Genomic DNA, 22,610 nt, shown 5'->3' with positions numbered 1-22,610 from the left:
ACGCAGCCCTGGTGACTGGTGCTGTTTCTACTACCTCCATGCGATGAATGTAGTCGAAGATGATCGTGGCTAAAGATACTTTTCAAACGTGTCACCAGTTAACTAGCTAGCACTAGCTAATTTTACTCTACCAAGTTAGTATAAAGTTCATGGTCAAGACTGCCCAGTGAGTACTTTACCTGATAATCCCACGATTTCACCAATCTCTCGCCAGCACCGGTCTCTTCTTACGTTGTCTTTGTAGTGTTTGGACGTGGGGTCATAGAGCATTGGGTATTTCTGCACCTCTGCAATTATTTTCTCCTCCATTGTACAGCTGGGTGGACTAAAATAACCGTTAATAAAACCGTTATTTTAAAGCTACCCAAATGTTCTAAAGGCTTCACGTGAGATTCAGCATTGAACAGCTAGGTAATTTCAATATCCACCTGGATATGTAGCCTACACAATAGGCCTACTTAAAGGATGATATGATGATATGCTAGTTCCTATAGATGTAGGCTAACCTACATTTTAGCAAAACAATAAACACATGGAACAAGGACATGGAAGAGATGGGAATAAATCTAAAATGTTTAACTTTCAGTTATTAGCTTACTTTTAAATATATTTAATAGACAGGCATTGCAGGAAATCACATGCATTAATCCAAGTTGGATTACCACATGTGTCGGCAGCCGCATTCCAAAAAATAGAGCCGAGTCGAAATCAACCCGGGGCGACATTGTCGCCAGCTGTCGGCACGCCGCCGGTGTGCGGGCTTCCATAGGAAACAATGGGAGCTATTTATTTGGAACGTCGTTTTGTGTCGTGTCGTGGCGGTGGCGGATGCGGTCTGCGGGGGGCTTTAGAGGGCTGTGTGACGTCAGAGAGTGCAACTGGGAGTACATCGATCTGATACGAGTTCACGGGTGGGAAGTTACGGGTTTGACTGCCATTCCAGTATGGAACGCCAAATGGGTCATAATTCGCCTTGATTTTTCGCCGTCACCAGGCGTGTTTTCGTTGAAAAACGGCGTATTGGACGGCGCAAATCCTCGCAATGCGCCGTTTAATAAGCGCCTGGCGCCGCCAGGCGTCGGTTATGGTTAAATACGCCTGTCGCCGTCAGGCGTTTATTAAACGCCGCCAGGCGTCTCATAAGCAAATTTTTGAAAGGTACCGCCCACTGGCCTCTACGGTGACTCAGGTAGTACAATTTATCTCTTTCCTCCAGGCTTGTGATGTCTCTGTTCCAATCAGGCCATTATGGTCGTGAGTGTCATGTGACGATATGCTACTGTACACGTATTGACCAAGAAAGATGGCACGAAATAACTTTCTGCTTCACTGCAAAAGAACATTAAACGACTGCACACGTCTTCTACTTTCGGACAATATCCAAGCTGACAAAATCACTGTTTATGAATTTGCATACATAAATCTAGGTACGTTGGTCAACTGATAGTAGTGGCTAGTTAGTATTATGACATATTATGACAGAATAGTTATGGCATTATTCATGTTTTTTTAATTACTGTATGGGGGACATTTTAATAACCATTTATGTAAGATTTTGGGGACCTATTTCGATCGACCAATAGGCCTATATCAAATAATGTTCCCACTACAAAGTAGGCTAATTGTATTTCTCCATTAGGCTAGGCTACTGTAAGAATATGGGGAGCATATATTTTACTCTAGACTCAAGATATGTTTATTGGCTGTCTATTAAGACTTCAGGGGTAGCATCTATCGGCCAATATCCTCTTAACACTTTTTACCATCGATTTGATCGAGTAGAAGTACACTGATTACCTATGTTAAATGCAATTATAAGTCGTTTTGGATAAAAACATCTGCTAGATGATTGTAATGTAATATAATAAAAACAGCAAGGTCATTCCATTACTGATCTATAGCATGTTCTTAATGTCAGCAGTACTTTTACAGCTCCTTTTGTGAGCAATACTCTCCATGGGCATTTCAAGTAATGGTCCTCTATATTGTCTTTAGTAAGCATACTTTTGTCTGTGATTTCAGAAAAGGAATCATATCCTCTAACACTGTTACAGTGTTAGTCTTCGCATCGGGGGCTTCAGCAGTACCGGTCTGTGATTCCCAGTGGAGCCACACCTGGAGTTCCTGCATGTTCAGGGGGCGGAGCTAAAGCGCATCTTCCCAGAGGCCAACACCTGTATTATAACACTGAGACTGCCTATCCACACCTCGTATGAATTGTGGAGAGAGTACATGGAGAGTGGCATCTTACAATCTCCTCTCTTTGGCACAACACAGTTTGCCTTTTCTACTCTTCTTTTACCTTCCAGCCTTCCTCCTCCTGGGCAGGGCTCTATTAGTGTGTAAACATGTTAAAGCTGAGGCGTAGGTTATGTGTAATGTACCTGACCACAAGTTATGATGAACTGAGCTATGTAATGCTTAAAAAAATACTACTAACAAGGTTTGTGTGTTCAAGTTGAGGTGAGGTTTATTTTATCAATTAATCTTAATAAAGCAGTGTCAAAGATTTGAACAATTTTGGGGGATTTAATCAGAAAAGGTCCTCCTGCAATCTCCCTCCAGGTAGAACTTGGTGGCGGACTGGATAAGGTTATCTCTTTCCTCCAGGCTGGCGATGTCTCTGGTCCAATCTGGCCATTAGCACCCACCAGATCTCTTGACTCTATCATATCGTAGTAAATTAAACCATTAAGATGTTACAAGAAATCAGTCTCAGATCAACAGCTGTATTTATGGAATTACTGCTAGTACACAAAGTACTAAGTAACATATTATAAAAAAACAGAGTGAATAATTTTTCTAAAATATAGCATAAAACATAACATAAAATATAGCTCTTCCTTGATGTGGACCACCTTGTCCCAGGCCCACTCCAGGACACAGCGCAGGGTCACTACACCCTGCCTGATCTAGAGGCATACACACACACACACAACACATACAGAGCTCATTTTAGTGACAGTGACTGGTTGGCGGTGTGTCGGTGGTTTGTGTGCAGCCTCACCGTCAATAGTTTACGTAAGAAATAACACACGAGAGGGAGTGTGTGGTTATTGGCACGGCAGTGCTGCGGTCAGAAGCCCTCAAATGTGTTATTGCTTTTATGCAACAGCACTGCAGTCGTTACATTTTTTTTGTTGAAAAAGATGGGTTTATAGTGTTTGACCATGCAGAGCTCTAAAAGTTGAAGTACCTTAAACTGGGTCCTAAAACTGATGGGGAGCCAGTGTAAGGAGTCCAGGATTCGAGTAATGTGACAGGACGTTCTGGACCTAGTCAGTAGCCTTGCAGCAGGGTTTTGGACCATTTATGTGTGTGGAGGGGCATATATGTGCACATGTGTGTGTGAGAGTGTGCACAAAGTTGTATGTGGTGGGGCAGTATAACTGTTCAGGTGTGCAGGGCAGGTGTAGGCCAGTCCTCTGCTCAGGGTGCAGTCAGGGGGCCATCATCTCCACCACGCCGTCCAGGGACTCACCCGCTCTGGAATAAATCTCCCGCTCTGGAACATACAAGAAACACACACACACACACACACACACACACACACACACACACCACAATGGATACATCTAAGGATAAATCTGAGACTGTCTTCAGACATCCTTGACAGTTTACTTTAATTTGTGTACTGCTATTATGCACTGGCTGTACATGTTTTTTATTCTCCAATAAAGTCTATTAATCAGTCAAACAACGCTGGCCTTCACTACTAGCCCTGTAGAGTAGCAGAGCAGTTATATACAGGAGATAGAACTGGTCCGTCCGTTTCAAATACCTGAGAGCCAGGCATCTGGGCGTGGTACCAGCGGTTGATGTCAAAGACCCCAATGTAGGTGGAGGTGGAGGGTTTTCTCTGGCCATAGGCCTTCACCTGCCAGCTGCAACACCCAATAAAAAACAACCAATAAACAAAATACCACAACATCTGATAAACAACCCCCTTCAACGCTCTAACTTCCTCCCTTTCCCTCATAATAGGCATCACAGCGTATTTTTAGACTGAGACAATATATTGCATTGTATGTTTTGCTTTCTGAAGTCTCTGCAAATAATGAGGTGGTGATGATTAATTGCAAACTACCAAGAGACACAGAAGCACCAACTGTAACTTAACTTCAATATGTTTGTAATTGTTAAATGTAGACTATTGCTAGCTAATGGCAATCTGCCGGTAGGTTAAGTTTAGGCAAACATTGTATTAGCTATAGGCCTACTGTCTGTAGCCATCATTAGCTGACTAGTGTTCTAAATCTGTAGCTAGCTAGCTGGCAATCAAAGCTGTCTTTGCTAAATGCTTTTATTGAATCTATTTTCTATTAATTATTTTATCTTTTTTTTATTAAATGCTTTCGGTACTTAATGAGTAAAATAGTTCAAAGCTGGTGTAATATAATAGCTAGATAACACTGTAATATGTTATTAAAAGTAGCCTAGTGCACTTACCGTGTTCTGAAGTGGACCCTCATTCGGACAATTGTACTACCTGAGTCACCGTAGAGGCCAGTGGGCGGTACCTTTCAAAAATTTGCTTATGAGACGCCTGGCGGCGTTTAATAAACGCCTGACGGCGACAGGCGTATTTAACCATAACCGACGCCTGGCGGCGCCAGGCGCTTATTAAACGGCGCATTGCGAGGATTTGCGCCGTCCAATACGCCGTTTTTCAACGAAAACACGCCTGGTGACGGCGAAAAATCAAGGCGAATTATGACCCATTTGGCGTTCCATATTCCAGAGCATTTTCACGTGTAGGAGGTCGGAAAAACACGAGTTGCGGGTTGCCTGGAACGCGCCATCAGTACGTCTTTCGCGTTTCGTTCAGGGCGGGCCCAGCTGATTCAGTGGGCGGGCCTGGCCTCCAAATGCCCGCCCTTGGAGACGGGACTGCAGCTGTGGCCCAATGCCAATGTCCCCCCTAAACCCTCAAGCCCTGAGCCCTCACAGACTTATTGACGTCACCTGGTGAAGTGATCGAGTGCGCGAGGCTGCAAGGGCTCGAATTGGTATAACAAGGAATGGGACAGTACTTGTGACATCACATTACGTTGACGTGAAAACATATTTCTTACTATTGTGGGCGTGGGGCTTTTTTTAAATCAATTTGTAAATTGTACATGTTTTTCTTGTAGGCCTTCGTGTAAATTAATTTTGGCTGAGTCAAATCCCCTTTACATTATCAGAACTCTCTGTGTTACCCTCAAAACATTTGTTCAACTTGAAATCATTTCATTTTGTGGTCATATGCGATCGCATCTGCGATCAAATATCAACCCAACCCAGTATTTGTTAGAAGGATCGCATCGATCCTACATTACTGCCTGTGATTCTTGTTTGTGATGAATCCAAAAGTATTAACTTAAGAATGATAATATATTATGTATACACATTCCTGCACCTCACAACTCTTTCCATATTCATGTTGGAAATCTCAATTCAAAGAACACTGCACCGAAATGGGTAATTAATGTCATACTGCTTTTAACTGGGCAATCATATGATTTAGAGCAACAGAAATCGATGTAAATTATAACCATAGCCTACATATTTTTAAACAAATCACATTATACAAACCCATGGGGTTAATAACCCATACTTAAAAATAATGAAACCAAATTTATTATAAGGCTACTTGTGCAGATAAGCAAGTCCAGCTGAAAACATGAAAACATATTTTGTTCTGTAACGTGAACGTTACGGTTGGTTGATCTGTCCGTGCTTGTTTATTGGCTGTTCTTCAGGTAACCCCGTGTTTCACGTCACGACGCTATGAACTGTGGGTAATTCCCTTGGGCTAAGTCTGCAGAAATGCAGACTTACGGGAAGGGGGCATAAAGGGCTCGAAATGGCTGCCGGAGAGCCCTCGCGCACTTGCCGAGTTGACATTGGGACACCCCTAAGCCCTCGCGGACTTCGCGGGAGCGCGCCCTTAAGTCTGCGAGTCTGCAAGGGTGGACATTGGGGACTGGGCCTGCCTCTGAGGTGGCTAGAGACACACGGCCCAATCCCAAACCACCCCCTACCCACTCCCACTCCGCCACCGAGTGTCCCTCCAAATGAAGTGTCACTCGCAGCTGTGGAGGGCACTCTCAATCGAGGGGGAGGGTATATGGAAAGCCAAATGTGGGACGGACTCCCTACTCCACCGGAACCGACTGGGACAGGGCCGTCACCATGGCATGTTTAGTTGATTTATGGGAAAATATTGATGATTTATAATACAAATATAAATCACTATAATTAAATCCATGTATGATGAGAAATGGTCAAAAATCCAAACACAAATATGTTTTTGCAAATGAACTCTAATTAAATGAATATTATAACACTGTCCCGAGACAAATACATAAATAAATTAATAACTTACTCCCATGCCTCTTTGGCATCATTCCTTCTTTTGTGAAGAGGCATTTGCATATCGCAGCCTAATCACCTGCTTTGTCTGTTCCATTGTCCCTGTAAATAATGGAATATATGATGTACATTTGACGTAGACCTAGGCCTATTTAGATTTATTTTATGTCGGCTATGAATACAGGCTTTTAAGAGTTTGCTACAAGTCAAGTGATCTAGGGATAAAGTGATTGTATCACTTGGTTGTATCTTTTGACACCATATTCTGCGATTTTGTTTGATGCAGTGAAATCGGTGTGAGAAAAACAAATGTTTGAATGCTGTAAAATAATCTAAAATAATTGACAGTGTAGGAAGATGGAACTTAATTTATATGTGGTTTCCTGCGGCATCTATTTGGCACGTGCACTTCCTGCTTCGGCTATCGGGAGCTTGCACCGATGCAGGCTTGCTATTTAAGGGGTTGACAGCCCACTCGCACTCCAAGCGCACTCCGTGCTAATTGGTTTGGGATGGCCCTTAACATGGCGAAGCTCGGCGTGAACGCGCAAACGGAGGGGGAGTGGATAGGGCGAGGGCTTAAGGGGTGGTTTGAGATTGGGCCACGGTCTTCACTGTTGAAGGCAGGTGGGTAGCTCGGTGCGGCCTACACTGTCCAAGACCGGCTGTGACCCGAGGGTCGCCACCACACCACTATCCACGCCACAGACACCACAACTAAGACCATGTGTGAGCTACAGACACACAGGCCCAGTCCCAATGTCCACCCTTGCAGACTCGCAGACTTAAGAGCGCGCTCCCGCGAAGTCCGCGAGGGCTTAGGGGTGTCCCAATGTCAACTCGGAAAGTGCGTGAGGGCTCTCCGGCAGCCATTTTGAGCCCTTTATGGCCCCTTCCAAGCCCCCAGGATCAGCTTGGCGCATTGAAGCCACCATGGGCTTTCAGGCCAAGCCCGGTATTGCAAGTCACGTCACGGCATGCGGCCCAAGACCCTTATTTCCCATGGTTAGTGGATGATGATAGATAGGGCTAGAAAAGGAAAACAAATTTTTTCTCGGTATCATTCAGCATCAGAGACCAATCTAATCAATATAAACTTTTAATTCAATGGGGTTTTGTTTGTTTTTGAAGCCACCAATACCTGTAACGAGCCCATTTGAAACATGTGCTGTGCACGAGCCTCAGGGACGCTGGTCGCGCGTTCGTGAGTCCTGCGAGCTCGGGAAAGCACGTCACCATAGGAAGACCCGCCCTACTCTGCCTCTGATTGGATAGGAAGTCATGTAATGACGTCGGCTAACATGCTATGCTTTGAGCAATGAAGCTGCTATGATGATGCTAATCATAGATATGAACGTATGTCTATGATGCAAATGATCATGACGTGGTTACTTTAGGACATCGTTGGAAAAGATCTAGAGGGTAAGTGGGTCAATGTTGAATAACTTAGCTAACATTATCTAATGTTACATTTCTTTATATTAACATCAACTATATTGATAGGCTAGCTATGATAACGGTAGCTAATGCTAACGGCTTAGGGTTAACGTTAGTTAATGCTAACGTTACGTTCGGAGGTCTCATGTATTTCAATTTTAACATAATGTTGAGCATGATCAATGTGACATTGTTCATACATTGATTACAGTCTGTAATCTTGTCTGGCATTATTAAGCTATAGGGGGCTGATGCTACTATAGCATTTGCCACATTATACATCAAATTAATCAAGCATAGTTAGTGTTATTACCTGAAGGCATTATTACCATTGCAAGTAAGCATGCCATGTATATGCCATGCCTGGAAATCAAAGTAATAGTGTAATTCTTCCCCATCATAGCTCATTGTACACTGATATAATCATTCTCCTTGCCTTTGCTAATACTCATCTCTTTTATCAAACTTTGTGCTAGGAAAGAAATCTGGCTGTGATTCGTCGCTAGTGCTCATCCAGGCTGTTGTCATCTCCCGCCTGGACTCCTGCAACTCCCTACTTGCTGCCATCCTGCAGCGTTGGCCATCAGACTCCTGGAGAAAGCTGCTGCTGACCTGGTGTTCAACGGCCCCATGCTCTTCCACAAAACTTCCCTACTCCGTTCTCAGCACTGGCTCCCTGCGCTGTCCCATCCAGTTTAGGACAGTGGTGCAAGCCTACAGGGCAAATGAACAGCTCCCTCCGACCTCCAGGCTGTGGTCAAGCTCTGCTGCCTTGAGGTGATTGGTTCCCCAGTTGCTCCAAGCCCCCCTACGGCAGATTGTAACGGCCATGGCTCTTTTCTGTCCTGGCCTCACAGTGGTGGGAACTGTCCACTGATGTCAGTACAGCAGAGTCGCTGCCCATCTTTCGCCGCATGCTGAAAATTCACCTGTTCAAGATGTGCCCTGGACAAAAGCATTACAAATTAGACATTAAAAGCATTAAAACGAAATGTGAAACATTATATATATATATATATATATGTGTGTATGGAGCAATTGTTTTTAATGTCCGACTTTTGTCTGTGCTGTTCAGTAAATGTGCATCTGTCCTAATTTATTGTAGCCTATCTACTACACAACCTAGTTCAAATTTATGAATCTCCCGCGGAAGTCAGGAGGGTTGGCAAGTAGGCTATGGTCACTGCTCCCCAGTAAAATTGAATAATTGAGGGGTTACTTACAGTACAAAAAAGTACAGCATTTGTAGAACTCGGATGATACTACATAAATTGCCATGCAAAGCCAGAGACTGTTGCTTGTAGACGACAAGACTGCTGTAACCATTCAAATGTGGAGGCTACACTGCATTGAAGGTGGGTTGGCTTACTTGACACAGAACACAGAAAACGGACACCACAAAAAAGGGCTTAAAGCAGGTCCTAAACAGCAGCAGGTCTGGTTGAGGTGTGAACTGGTCTCCTAAAAATGGCTTGAGCTGTGAGGATAAGAGGAGGCACACTGTTTCTGTTATTACATTTCAATAATAGAATATGACACACAAAACACAAACCACATACATACACACATACACATACAAAGGCCCGTCTTGGTTTAAAGCCCACTCACCAACGTCAAGGTGCAAGCCTATCGAGTGGGAACACGAGACCAATCACGAACAGGACAAACTCAGACGGGACAACACAGCATACAAATAATCGAGGAATATACACAACATCTAAATATAAGACCTTAGATCCTGTATTCAGCCTATATCAGAAATAAATATCTGTATAATACGCCCCCCACACTCTCTCTCTCGCACACACACACAAAGTAATGAACGTAACTATATTTTATTATCTGATTATCTTCCCCATTACTTTAGTTATTTAATTCTGATTTAGCATTTGTTCTATAGTTCAATTAGTTTCCTCAAATATCCTAGTATATAATATGTTCTATTGTAGTTTGTCTTTTGTTTTGAGTGCTTTGAATATTGTGAAAAGCGCTATAAAAATGCATTATTATTATTATTATTATTATTATAAAAGACACAATGCCGGTATCAATATATAGAATATAACTTTATTGTATGACATACAGAATATTTTAACAAACAAATATCATATGTAATCAGTAGAAAATGCTAATGTGCAGATGTCACGGTTCATCGGATAAACTACTTTTCTATCGTTGTATTTTAGGACTAGGTCATAGGACTACAATCCCTTAACGAGCTGTCCCAGTGTATGACCCACATGTGCTCCATGGCCATGCGTCCCCACATTATTGTTTTTTTTAATTATATTTTTATTATCTGTTTTATTATTATAAATAAATACTTTAAAACTACCACTGAAGCTGTCTGTGCAAATTACAGTAGGCTAGGTATTTAACTATTACATTACTACAGCTGCTAAAGGCACATATTGTAGTGTTTCCAAACAAATTTTCTTAAACTATTGGAGACTTGGAAATAACAACTAGGCCTACATGAAGACTTTCACAGTTTCAGACTGCTGTAACCATTAAAGTTTGGAGTAGGCTGCATAAGCTTACACTTAACAATGCACACACACAAAACGCTCAAAAAGGGCTTAATACATACAACAAACTGATCAGGCTAATCATTTTTTAATGAAAATGACCACAAGACAACCTCCTGTGCATAGTTGAAATGGTAGTGGGATACGGTGATAAACTGGAGTGATCATTTGACAGCAATTATTAGCCTTTTCCAGGAATGGACAGAAATGGGATATTTTTAGAATAACAGGAATTTATTCACATACAATGTAAAGGAGTTGATGTGTAGCATGAAGATGAAACGATACACTGAGTTTGGGTGTTTTCAGTCAACGTTGGCGTTGACCGCTTCCAGCTATCGAATGGCCGACTGGTGTAAGATGGATAGCCTAACGTTAGAGAGATAAATGTAGGCTATGGTTATGTTAATAAAGCTAACAATGATGTTGTAACATGCATGCAGCACTGCCGATCTGATCTGAACGATTGATTCATTATTACCATGGATCGGTATTGGGATTGATCAAGGGCGAGTGTGAAATAGCAGCCACGAACTCAGCGGGTTATCCAAGATGCGGTAGCCGCGGCCAGAGCTCCTGCTGACGGGGAGTGAAGCTCTTCAACTCGCCGGTCACTGGCTCCCTGGAGGAATTTAGCCTGGCTGCAATAACGTTATCGCGAACGGAATGAATACCATCTACTAGCAAACAAAACATGTTCAATTATATTTAACCTGTTAAAACTAAGATGCCAGGATCAAAAAATAATTTCTCCAATTGATATATTTGACAAAAACAGGTTAATATGCAAGCCGGTTTTCATTGCTAAATCAAAGCGGGGAGAGCCGAGAGAGCCGGGAACGCGCGTCTACATTTCACATAAATGTGAACTTTTTCGTGGACGCGCGTCGGCCAGAGAAGCTCAACTGCGCAAGTCAAAAGTCACCGGAAGGCCAGAAAAGCACAACTGCGCAAGTCAAAAGTCACCGGAAATAGTCAAATGACTACAAATTTGCCAAGATGGCGCGGTTCAATAGGGCTTCATTGTTGATAGCGGCCAGTGAATGGAGTGGCTGTATCCAGTTTAATTAATACATCCATGGGAATTACCCACAGTTCATAGCGTCGTGACGTGAAACACGGGGTTACCTGAAGAACAGCCAATAAACAAGCACGGACAGATCAACCAACCGTAACGTTCACGTTACAGAACAAAATATGTTTTCATGTTTTCAGCTGGACTTGCTTATGTGCACAAGTAGCCTTATAATTAATTTGGTTTCAGTATTTTTAAGTATGGGTTATTAACCCCATGGGTTTGTATAATGTGATTTGTTTAAAAATATGTAGGCTATGGTTATAATTTACATCGATTTCTGTTGCTCTAAATCATATGATTGCCCAGTTAAAAGCAGTATGACATTAATTACCCATTTCGGTGCAGTGTTCTTTGAATTGAGATTTCCAACATGAATATGGAAAGAGTTGTGAGGTGCAGGAATGTGTATACATAATATATTATCATTCTTAAGTTAATACTTTTGGATTCATCACAAACAAGAATCACAGGCAGTAATGTAGGATCGATGCGATCCTACTAACAAATACTGGGTTGGGTTGATATTTGATCGCAGATGCGATCGCATATGACCACAAAATGAAATGATTTCAAGTTGAACAAATGTTTTGAGGGTAACACAGAGAGTTCTGATAATGTAAAGGGGATTTGACTCAGCCAAAATTAATTTACACGAAGGCCTACAAGAAAAACATGTACAATTTACAAATTGATTTAAAAAAAGCCCCACGCCCACAATAGTAAGAAATATGTTTTCACGTCAACGTAATGTGATGTCACAAGTGCTGTCCCATTCCTTGTTATACCAATTCGAGCCCTTGCAGCCTCTCACACTCGATCACTTCACCAGGTGACGTCAATAAGTCTGTGAGGGCTCAGGGCTTGAGGGTTTAGGGGGGACATTGGGACTGGGCCACAGTCTTCACTGGTGGGTGCAGGGAGATGGCCCGGATGTCTCGTCATCATGCCACTATCCACGCCACGGACCTCCCAACACAGCCTCTGAGGTGGCTAGAGACACACGGTCTTCATTGGTGAAGGCAGGTGGCTAGCCCGGCATGGCCTACAGTGTCCACGACTGGCTATGACTCGAGGGGGCGGAGTCTCGCCACCACGCCACGGACACCACAACTCAGCCCTTGAGTGGGCTTGAATGGACTACAGTGTCCACGACTGGCTATGACTCGAAGGGGCGGAGTCTCGCCACCACGCCACGGACACCACAACTCAGCCCTTGAGTGGGCTAGAGACACATGATCTTCACGGCTGGGTGCATGGAGATTGCCAAGAGGTTACAGTTTATCTTCCTGCTTTTGCTATTCCATTCAGCTGCTCAGCATTTACACGCATTTTCTGCAGGAAATGCAATTTTCTAGTTGCGAAATAGTGTTGCGTTTTCGCGAAATGTGTTTTCACTAAATGTTGTTGTGTTTTGGCGAAATGTTGATGTGTTTTGACGAAATGTTGTGTTTTCAAGAAATATAGTGTTTTTGCCAAATTGTTTTCACGAAATGTTCATGTTGTGTTTTTGCCAAATGTCGCTCTGTTTTGCAAAATGTTGTGTTTTTCGAAATGTTGTGTTTTGTGAAATCTCGTTGTACTTTGTAAATGTGTTTTGCGAAATGTGTTTGGCACTTCAGGGCCACCGTAGTGAGGAGCTAGTGCTAGCTAGCTACCTAGCTAACGTTACAGTTTTTAGACATACACCTACCCTTGGATACTGTTCGATAACACGGGGCAGGTGTGACAGAATGGCTCACGGATACCTTCGGTTGTCAAGAGGTTGCAAGAAGCTTTTCCAAATCCTACTGTCCCGAAATGTCACGACAAGCTGTGCACGACTGGTAAAGCGCTTTCTTATCTTGACAGCACAGTAACGTTAGCATGTTGCTAGACTAACGTTACGTCAGTAGGTCTAACGTAAGCTAGCTAGTTAGCTATGCCACTAGCGGGCAGTTTTGTATGACAGAGACTGTACAGATTACATTGACCAGAATGACTTACATTGACCAGAATGACTTGATTACCGTTAGTTATTAACGTTAGGTCTAGTGAGTCTAACATCAGCTACACGTAAACATTGACTCCTGATTGAAGTAACGTGAGCCTGCGCACGAATGGCTTAAGCTATTAGCTAGATCACAACTATCTATCTAGCTAGGCTAGTGTCATGAATAATTGAATAATAATAATAATAACTTTCATTTATATAGCGCCTTTCATAAAACCCAAGGTGGCTTTACATAGGGGCAGAACAGACAATGCTATACAACAACATTGCTGAGTGGCAGGTAATCATATTCTATATTAATTGGGTAGCAAGGCACCAGCTGTCCAGGTCAAACACTACGCAGGCCTGTAAACACTCAATTTAGTGTAAAATCAGTCCAATAAGTAACAGCTATAGCTTGCCTTGAAATAAAACGGTCCATTAGAATAACAAGCCCCTGATAATAAATGACCCAGCCTTATAGCTTAACCTCAATGGGGGTTGAGTGTAAAGCAAACTAACTGCCAGTCCATCTAACTTACACTAGTGATAAACTAGTGATCAACTCCATCAGATGGAGCCTGTGTGCCTTTGTGGAGCAGGTTTACCTTCAAACACACTTAGCAGTAAAGCTGGCTAATTTTTGGCCCTAGCTGTTTAACCCTGCCATTTATTCAACTCTGTCTAAAATTTTGAAGAAGAAAAGCCAGGGGAGCAGTTCTGTGAGAAATATGCCATCTGCCAGATGATGGTGGTACCACTCCACTTATATGAAAAAAGGGGACATGAAAAGGCTTAACTTCAATTACCTTCAACAACGTCTGCAAGGTCAACTCGTTGTTGCTGCTGACAGCATTGCTTCTAAGGTGGTCAACTGTATTGGGTCCCACAACTGGAATGTCCGCTCTAATCTGAGAAATCTTGGAGTCATCTTTGATTAGGCTATGCACCTTGACAAGAACATCAATTCCTTGACCCGTATGTGTTTTTTTCCACCTAAGAAACATTGCAAAACTAATACACTGAGTTAGAAATGATTATCCATGCCTTTGTCTCATGATCTCTCATCACGCTCAGATTATTGTAACTCTCTTTCTACTTGCCTCAGCAAAGCACCCTTGGACCGCCTCCAGCTGGTCCAGAAAGCTGCTGCCAGGTTTTTGACCAGGTCCAGTAGAACGTCTCATAATATTATTACTCCTGTCCTAGCGTCCTTGCACTGGCTTCCAGTTAACTTCAGGATCCAGTTCAAGGTTCTTTTAATGACGTATAGAGCCCTGCATGGTCAGGCACCTGTATATCTGTCTGACCTGCTCCATGCACACATGCTCCCAGCAGGTCACTGAGGTCTGCTGACCAGGCTCTGCTGGTTGTCCCTCACCAGGCTCAAGACCAGAGGGGACCGAGCCTTTGAGTCTGTGACCCAGACTGTGGAACGCTCTTCCTCAGGACTTGAGAGCTGTGGCCTCTGTGGACATTTTTAAGAAGCAGCTAAATATGCTTCTGTTTAGACAGGCGTATGCTTTTTAACCTGCACTCTGTGGTTCCACTCTTTGAGAGATGCTATATTTATAACATTCCGGCCCCCTCTGCATAGTAGTGCTCTAAGACTGCTAGATTACAGATAGTTAATTGTCTGATTGGCAACCTTATAATGTCTAGCTGTGCACCTAGGACTGGAATGAGGAATTGATTAGTTCTGATAAGATACTGTAAGGACAATGATAATAATTCCAATGTACCTGTACCGGTTATATATGGCAAAATAAACTTTCTATTTGGTTCTATTCTATTGTAGACTATATCTTTGAATCCCACAACCTATGCCACTGTGTCAACATGAGGATATTTAAATGAGGGTTATTCCATGTAATTTCATACACCCAAATTTGACTTTTATTTTGGTATGGGTCATATAATGTTCTGTAAATTAAGTACCTAATATCATATTTCTTTCTACTTCCTGATAATTATGATAGACATGAATTCCTCATAATGATGGTCAAAATCAACTCACTGATCCCCCCACCTCCAAGTAAGTAGCCTAAGTGAGTACATAAGTAGCCTTGAGAACCAGTGGTTCTCAAGCCTAGTGGCACATAGGGTAGGTGCCTGTCTCCTGATTCCTTAGCGTGGGGCAACTTGATGTACAAGTACACCCCCTGGACACGATGTTAGTCTGTCACTGGGATTCACCCCCAATCCAACCCTTGATTCTGCTTGCCAAGCAGGGAGGGATTGGGTACCATTTTTTACAGTCTTTGGTAGGACTTGGCTGGAGATTGAACCACCAACCTTCAAATCTCAGGGCGAACACTAACCACAAGGCCACAACGACCACTTTATAACATCAGTTCTCTATATTCAATAAGTAATATGGAACTGTGGTTTAGAGTATTGTATATTCATACTATGTAGGGTATTCCCAGTGAATATGGTAATTTCCCCCTGTACAGATTAATTAGTCATTGACATTTTGTCCCAACATACAGTGAAATAGTACCAGGTTTTGACTAGCAGATGGTGCTGTTCCTGCTATTAGATCAGGCCTAAAATGTGTCCAGTAAATGTTATTAAAGCTATCCTTTCACATTGTAATGATTTAGAGATGTATAGTTCTGGGCTATATATCCGGGCACACCTCCAGGAGCCATGTCACCGTTTCGTCATCCAAAACCATCAGGCCATGCATTCCGTTGGGTATCCGGTATATCGGACAATCCTGGATGACATGGTCTGCGGTTTAATATACTCTGTGTACATTGCATGTTTAATATACTCTGTGTACTGTCATTGGTCCCAGATTGTGTCTTTTTTGTTGTCCTAATCTAGCACAAAAGGTGCATAAAAATTCACCAGAATGCAGGAAAGTAGGCTGCGTCAAATAAACCCACGACATGTCCACGAAACCTGGGCCGCGACCCCAAATGTGCCCCCCAGGGGTGCTTACTGTCGGGCCTGAACATGTTATATGGGAAACACGGATGTGTCATTCAAGAGGCAGATCTAGCCTACTTCATGAGAGAAAGAGAGAGAGAGAGAGAGGGGGAGAGAGAGAGAGCACACCAGTTACAGAGCTTGTTATGGATGAGAAGCTTTTTCAAAAAGAAAAGGGATGACGGCACCAGGTCTCTAATGCAACCTTGGGTATCTCTAGTAAGACCTTGGGTATCTCTAGTACTGTAAGACCTTGGGTATCTCCAGTTGTAAGACTTTGGGTATCTCTAGTGCTGTAAGACCTTGGGTATCTAGTGCTGTAAGATCTTGGGTATCTCTAGTACTGTAAGACCTTGGGTATCTCTAGTACTGTAAGACCTTGGGTATCTCCAGTTGTAAGACCTTGGGTATCTCTAGTGCTGTAAGACCTTGGGTATCTCTAGTGCTGTAAGATCTTGGGTATCTCTAGTACTGTAAGACCTTGGGTATCTAATGCTGTAAGACCTTGGGTATCTCTAGTACTGTAAGACCTTGGGTTTTTTCTCTATCGAATCCCAAACAGGCAAAAACAAACAAATTAAATGACTGACTATTGAATCTGTACAGCAGAAAATACAGAGAACTCAAGAATGTCAGACAACTGATGGGATTGGTGTGGGGTTTCGGGGGTCAGTGCCATTTTTACCATTTAGCCTATTTGATTTACATTAGTCATTTAGCAGACGCTTTTATCCAAAGCCACTTACAATAATTGCATTTAACGTAGGTCAGTGTACTACTACTCACCAGAACTCACAAGCATATCTCCTTTCTAAACAATTGACTAAGAGCATAATTTAGTGCTGAAGGCCAAGTGCCAAAGGGTCAAGACGAATAAGGATATAAAAATTGGGGAAAAAATTAAAATGGCAAAAAATGCCAATTTAGGCACTTTCTATCTTTATTTGAGTGTTCTGTATACAACGCAACTAGTCTATCTATCTATCTATCTATCTATCTATCTATCTATCTATCTATCTATCTATCTATCTATCTATCTATCTATCTATCTAAAGGTTAAAAGGTTGTTATTGTATCCTTAACCCAAGAAAACAATTGTGTAATATAACATGAAAAGCTGGGGTAATTACCAGACTGTGTCATTGTTACCTGGAATTACATGCTGTTAGCCAGGAATGACACACTGCAAGATTTCAAAGTATTTCATTAGAGGCTGTCTCTGGAACATTTTTTTTTTCAACAATCATACATAGTATAAAGCACGAGACACTTGACCTGACACGCCAGATGTTTTGCTTCGCATAACCATCTTGGAACTCTCCGTTGTAAACTGTTTGGAAAAGGGCAGGTACTTTAAAAAATACTTAGCAGGTGATTAGATGAACCATCTCTCTATCACTGTTTATCATGCGCTAACTTCAACCGCTCCTCGCTGTCATAAACCCACCCGACGTAGCTGTATGAAATTCAAATTCCTCACAACCAACACTGATTGGCGAGATCGTTTTCTGATCTGGCACAAACTAATCTCTATGGAGAGTATCCAGACTGATTTGCAAGAGAATGTGAGCTCGTGAAATCAGGAAGGCTAAGAGACATTGGCAACTGTTAAAATTAGAAAAATGTTTTTTATTTATTTATTTATTTTATTTTTCATTTCAATCTTTCTCTCTGATTCCGATTGTTTATCATCCACTGATCCCTTTTCTTCCTGGCTGCAGAAGGAATCATCAGCCGTACGGGAGTTTTGGGCTTTGATTTGTGGTAGCTAGACAAAAAAAAGAGTATTAGATACAGGCTGCAATCACACTGACTCCATTACTTTAAAGGGATAGATCATTGATAAACAAGACAATATTCTCTTCTTTTGTATTACCTTGATCCAAATTGCTTTCTAAGAAATAGCCCCCACCATAATCTGACACATTGCTCAACAAAAAACAAAAACATCTAGTCATTTTACAAATAAGTGTAAACCTATTTTGATGTTAACATTTTTCCTTTTTACTGATCTGCGTTATCACTTCACTACTAAATCCCAATACCTTGCTCTCTTTTGCTCCAGAAACTCAGCCCTCATTTGTGGATCTGCCTTCTTCCTGGCCCTGAACAGTCTGCCTCTCTTTATTAGACAGCAGCATCTGGAAGGACAGAACTGACCATGAAACATCAAAAGCTATTAACTAAAACTTTATTAAATATTAGATTATAGCATTATTATTTGTTCCTTATTTGGACAACAACCAAACCAAAAGCCGATCAGCTAACTCCAGCTGTGTCCGTTGTTGTGCTTGATTTAACTTGCTAAATAGTTATGAATCAGGGAAATTAAGGTACCGATACTTAGAGGTGACAAATGTCAAAAATATAGTGGTGCAGCCAATTATTTCAATTGTGATGGATAACCAAGGGTTCTGACAGTCCGTGTCCCCCAAACAGTGGGCGGAGTCTCCAACTGAGGGCCGACTGGCTCTATGAGTATCTCATCGGTTGCTTCTAGAAAATATTTCAGAACAATCTGAGATGGTGGATGTCATGGCATGTGAAATGACTCATGAAGATCCTTTAAAATGTTCGTGCTGTACCTGATTTAAATCTGTCTTCCAAAAGGTCTCAAGCCAAGCAGATGCCCAAATAGGAATTGAACGATGGACTAAGATTGCCAGTGTCTTAAATGCCTTTCGAAGACTTTGCTCCAAACCCCCTAAAGGTATGCTTTCTTTTTCTTTTTCCTTTATCGTCTTAATTTTTATAGCCTATCTGTAGCACCAATTTAACCAGATTATGCAGGATTGCTAAAGTGAATGTGTCACTGTATTTCCTTACCACTTAATGTGATTGGCAATGAGCTGACATTTTCCTGGCCAGACAGCACTACTTAGCAAACATGGAGGCTAGATAATCCAATCTGGCACTGTTCCATCAACATTTTGTAAACAGTGAGGTACAGCCAGGAAAACTATTCACTTCACCAACCCTGCAGGTAGGGATGCGCATCAAAAACCGGTTCTTGTTGAGAACCGGTTCCCAGTGAATCGATTCCTTGGAATCGTTAGCCAAAATCCTTAACGATTCCGCTATCGATTCCTGTCGTTGCTGCGCATGCGCGATGACGTCGCACGCACAATGCCTTGTTTTGTTTTATTAGACCGCGGTAGAAGAGGCCAGCAACATGTCGTCGAGGCATAAAAGTTCAACGTCAACAAGATGACAACACGGCCACTTGCAATGCTTGCAAAAAACTTATATAATCAAAGGGGGGAAATACTACAAATATGCAAAAACATTTGGCCACACGGCATGCGATAACTTTGCAGGAATGTCCCGTTTTTGATGTGCTCCGGAGTGACGACAGCAGCGCAGCTTACGTTAGTGTAGTCGAAGGTAAACTCCTCCAGAGTCCCTGTCTATTGTAGTAGTGCCATTTGTTTAATTGTGTAAACCAGCTTTCACTATATGAATAATCTCCATTTCCATCCATGTAATTTAGATGATGGCGTTCAGAGTCAGGCTCGTGGTAGTCGGTCTGGGTCAGAGGCTACTTCTTGTAGAAGTAGTAGAATTGTTAATTCTCTGTTCAGTTCCATTTGGACTTCACTTGATTGTATTTGTTGCCAGTGGCCGCTGCAAGTTTTATTTTTGTCAGCTCAGCTCATATACCCTTTTTAAATGGAAGGAGCATTGTAATTTCTACTAGTAACATGTTAGACTGTTATTGGATTTAAAATTCAACAGAATAATTGTGTTTTATTTATCTTTTTCTATAGAAAAAATACTCATTTGTTTGTCAGTTTTATTTTTAGTTCAAGGTGAATACACCTAAAAAAAAAGCACTGTAATTGGCATGTTCAACGTATACGTATATAAAAGAAAATTAATCTTAATAAACCTGTTTGTACTCTTTTTCCCAATGAGCATCGATAAGAGAATCGATAAGGAATTGGATCGATAAGCAGAATCGAAAACGGAATTGGAATCGCTAAAATCTTATCAATATCCATCCCTACCTGCAGGTGGTTGATTTGCTAATATATCGAGAAAACAAATATTAGGCTTACATGTAGCAACACCTTTCATGCTTACTGTTGAGTTCATACATTATTTTTGTTGCATCTGTTTCAGATAGGCTATATTTTAATTAGGGCTATATTAGGCTACATTTTAGGAAGTAACTTGAAGTAGGCCTAACATTCTGAGAGGATTGGAATTGCTATTTTTATTGTCAATTTTTATCATTTTGGCACTGGCTAAAACGTCTGTGGCGGCACCGGAAAAACCTATCCTAGTGAGACCATCCTGATTTTGCAACACTTTCTGTTTCTCTCGCAAATCAGTCTGGATGTCCTCCATATAGATCCATTTGTGCCAGATTAGAAAACAATCTCACCAATCAGCCTTGGTTCTGAGGAACTTTAAATACAAACAGCTGCAGTACGCTGGGCGGGTTAAGATGTGACGATAGAGAGGAGCGGTTCAAGTTATAGCACGTGATAGACAGATAGTTCATCCAATCACCTGCCAAGTATTTTTGAAAGTGCCTGCCCTTTTGCAAAGTTTCCAGAGGAGAGTTCCCTCTGTAAACTCATATTCATATATTTTCTCCTCTTTCAGCTATTTAACTCAATAAAACTATGAGTTATGATGAGTTGTCTAATCCAATTTTGAGTGTAGTACTAGCAGTACTTATAACAAACACCTACTGCTTTTCACTGCTACTGCTTCTAACCTCAACTTCCATACAACACCTCCATAGCTACTGCTCGGCCCCGGAGTGGGCTATAGACACATGGTCTCCAATGAGGGGTGCCTGGGGATGGCCTGGCAATTACTGACCTGCCCCCCACAACCTCTGACCTGAGGGGGCGGAGTCTCGCCACCACGCCACTATCCACGCCACCGTCCCCACATCTCAGACCCTGAGTTGGCTAAAGATGCAGTTTTCATGGTTGGGTGCATGTGGGTGGCCCGGGGAGCAGTAGACTGTCCTCGACTGGCTCTGACCCGATGGGGCGGAGTCTCGTCACCACGCCACTATCCACGCCACTGTCCCCACATCTCAGCCCCTGAGTGAGCTACAGACACATGGTCTTCACTGTAGGGTGCATGGAGATTGCCCGGATGTCAGTGCACTGCCCCCGACCTGCTCTGACCGGAGGGGGCGGAGTCTCCCCATCACGCCACTATCCACGCCACGGACCTCACAACACAGCCTCTGAGGTGGCTAGAGACACACGGTCTTCACTGTTGGGTGCATGGAGATTGCCCGGATATCATTGCACTGCCCCCGACCGGCTCTGACCCGAGGGGGTGTAGTCTCCCCACCACGCCACTACCACGCCACGGATCTCACAACACAGCCTCTGAGGTGGCAAGAGACACACTGTCTTCAATGGTGAAGGCAGGTGGGTAGCCCGGTGTGGCCTACACTGTCCATGACTGGCTCTGACCCGAGGGGGCGCCACCACTATCCACCACACCACTATCCACGCCACAGACACCACAACTAAGACCCTGAATGAGCTACAGACACACAGTCTTCACTGGTGGATGCATGGACATGGCCCGGATGTCATTGCACTGCCCCCGACCTGCTCTGACTTGAGGGGGCGGAGTCTCGCCACCACGCCACAGACAACACAACTCAGCCCTTGAGTGGGCTAGAGACACATGGTCTTCACGGGTTGGTGCATGGAGATTGCCAAGAGGTCACTGTACTGTCCCCGCAGGGTTGTGACCCAAGGAGGCGGAGTCTCGCCACCATGCCACTATCCACGCCATGGACCACAGAACTCAGCCCACGTGGGCTAGAGACACACGATCTTCACCGTTGGTTGCATAGAGATTGCCCAGAGGTCACTGTACTGTCCCTGACAGGCTTCCAAGCTTTTAAGCTATCTGCTCCATCATTTATTCCATCTTTCAGCTTTGACAGTATTACTCTATTGCTCATGTTTGAAGCTAAAGGCTCAGTTCAAGGCTTAAACTACTCAGGTTGAAAAGTGTATACGTATTTAAGTTCTTAGCTTATTTAAGTAATGCATTTCCAGTTCTGCCAGTTTCACATTTCAGCTAAGCTTCCAGGTTTCCCAGCTTACAAGCCTTTTAGCAATACATTTCATCATTTATTCCATGTTTCAGCTTTGCCAGTATTACAGTTTATCTTCCAGCTTTTGTAGGAATGTATTTAAGTTCTTAGCTTCTTTATGTAATGCACTTCAGCTTCCAATTCTGCCAGTTTCACAGTTCAGCTAAGCTTCAAGGTTTTTCAGCTTGCAGGCTTTTCAGCGTTGAGGATTTTCAGCCG

General features: G+C 42.7%; 1 protein-coding gene and 1 long non-coding RNA gene across 4 annotated transcripts in view; one reads left to right on the top strand and one right to left on the bottom strand.

Annotated features, from left to right (window-relative positions):
• Positions 1-2,457: 2,457 nt before the first annotated feature.
• LOC311316277 lies at positions 2,458-3,831 on the bottom strand. The gene is made up of 3 exons (XR_014630705.1): positions 3,782-3,831; positions 3,391-3,505; positions 2,458-2,912 (listed from the first exon to the last, which is right to left on the bottom strand). It is a non-coding gene; the product is annotated as an uncharacterized lncRNA (long non-coding RNA).
• Positions 3,832-13,046: 9,215 nt separating this feature from the next.
• The window catches only part of afg3l2 (AFG3-like AAA ATPase 2), a 68,123-nt gene continuing 58,559 nt past the window's right edge, over positions 13,047-22,610 (top strand). For all 3 annotated transcript variants that reach the window (XR_014630702.1, XM_084446994.1, XM_084446995.1), the window contains exons 1-2: positions 13,047-13,223; positions 18,917-19,016. Coding sequence is in view for 2 of the 3 variants with exons in the window: in XM_084446994.1 (XP_084303120.1) it covers positions 13,131-13,223; positions 18,917-19,016 (193 nt within the window). In the remaining variant the exon portion in view is untranslated. The remainder of the gene's footprint in view (positions 13,224-18,916; positions 19,017-22,610) is intronic.

Source organism: Borostomias antarcticus (genome assembly GCF_949987555.1).
Source record: "Borostomias antarcticus genome assembly, chromosome: 12".
In the NCBI taxonomy this organism is placed as follows: Eukaryota; Metazoa; Chordata; class Actinopteri; order Stomiiformes; family Stomiidae; genus Borostomias; species Borostomias antarcticus.
This window is presented reverse-complemented; position numbering and strand designations above follow the sequence as displayed.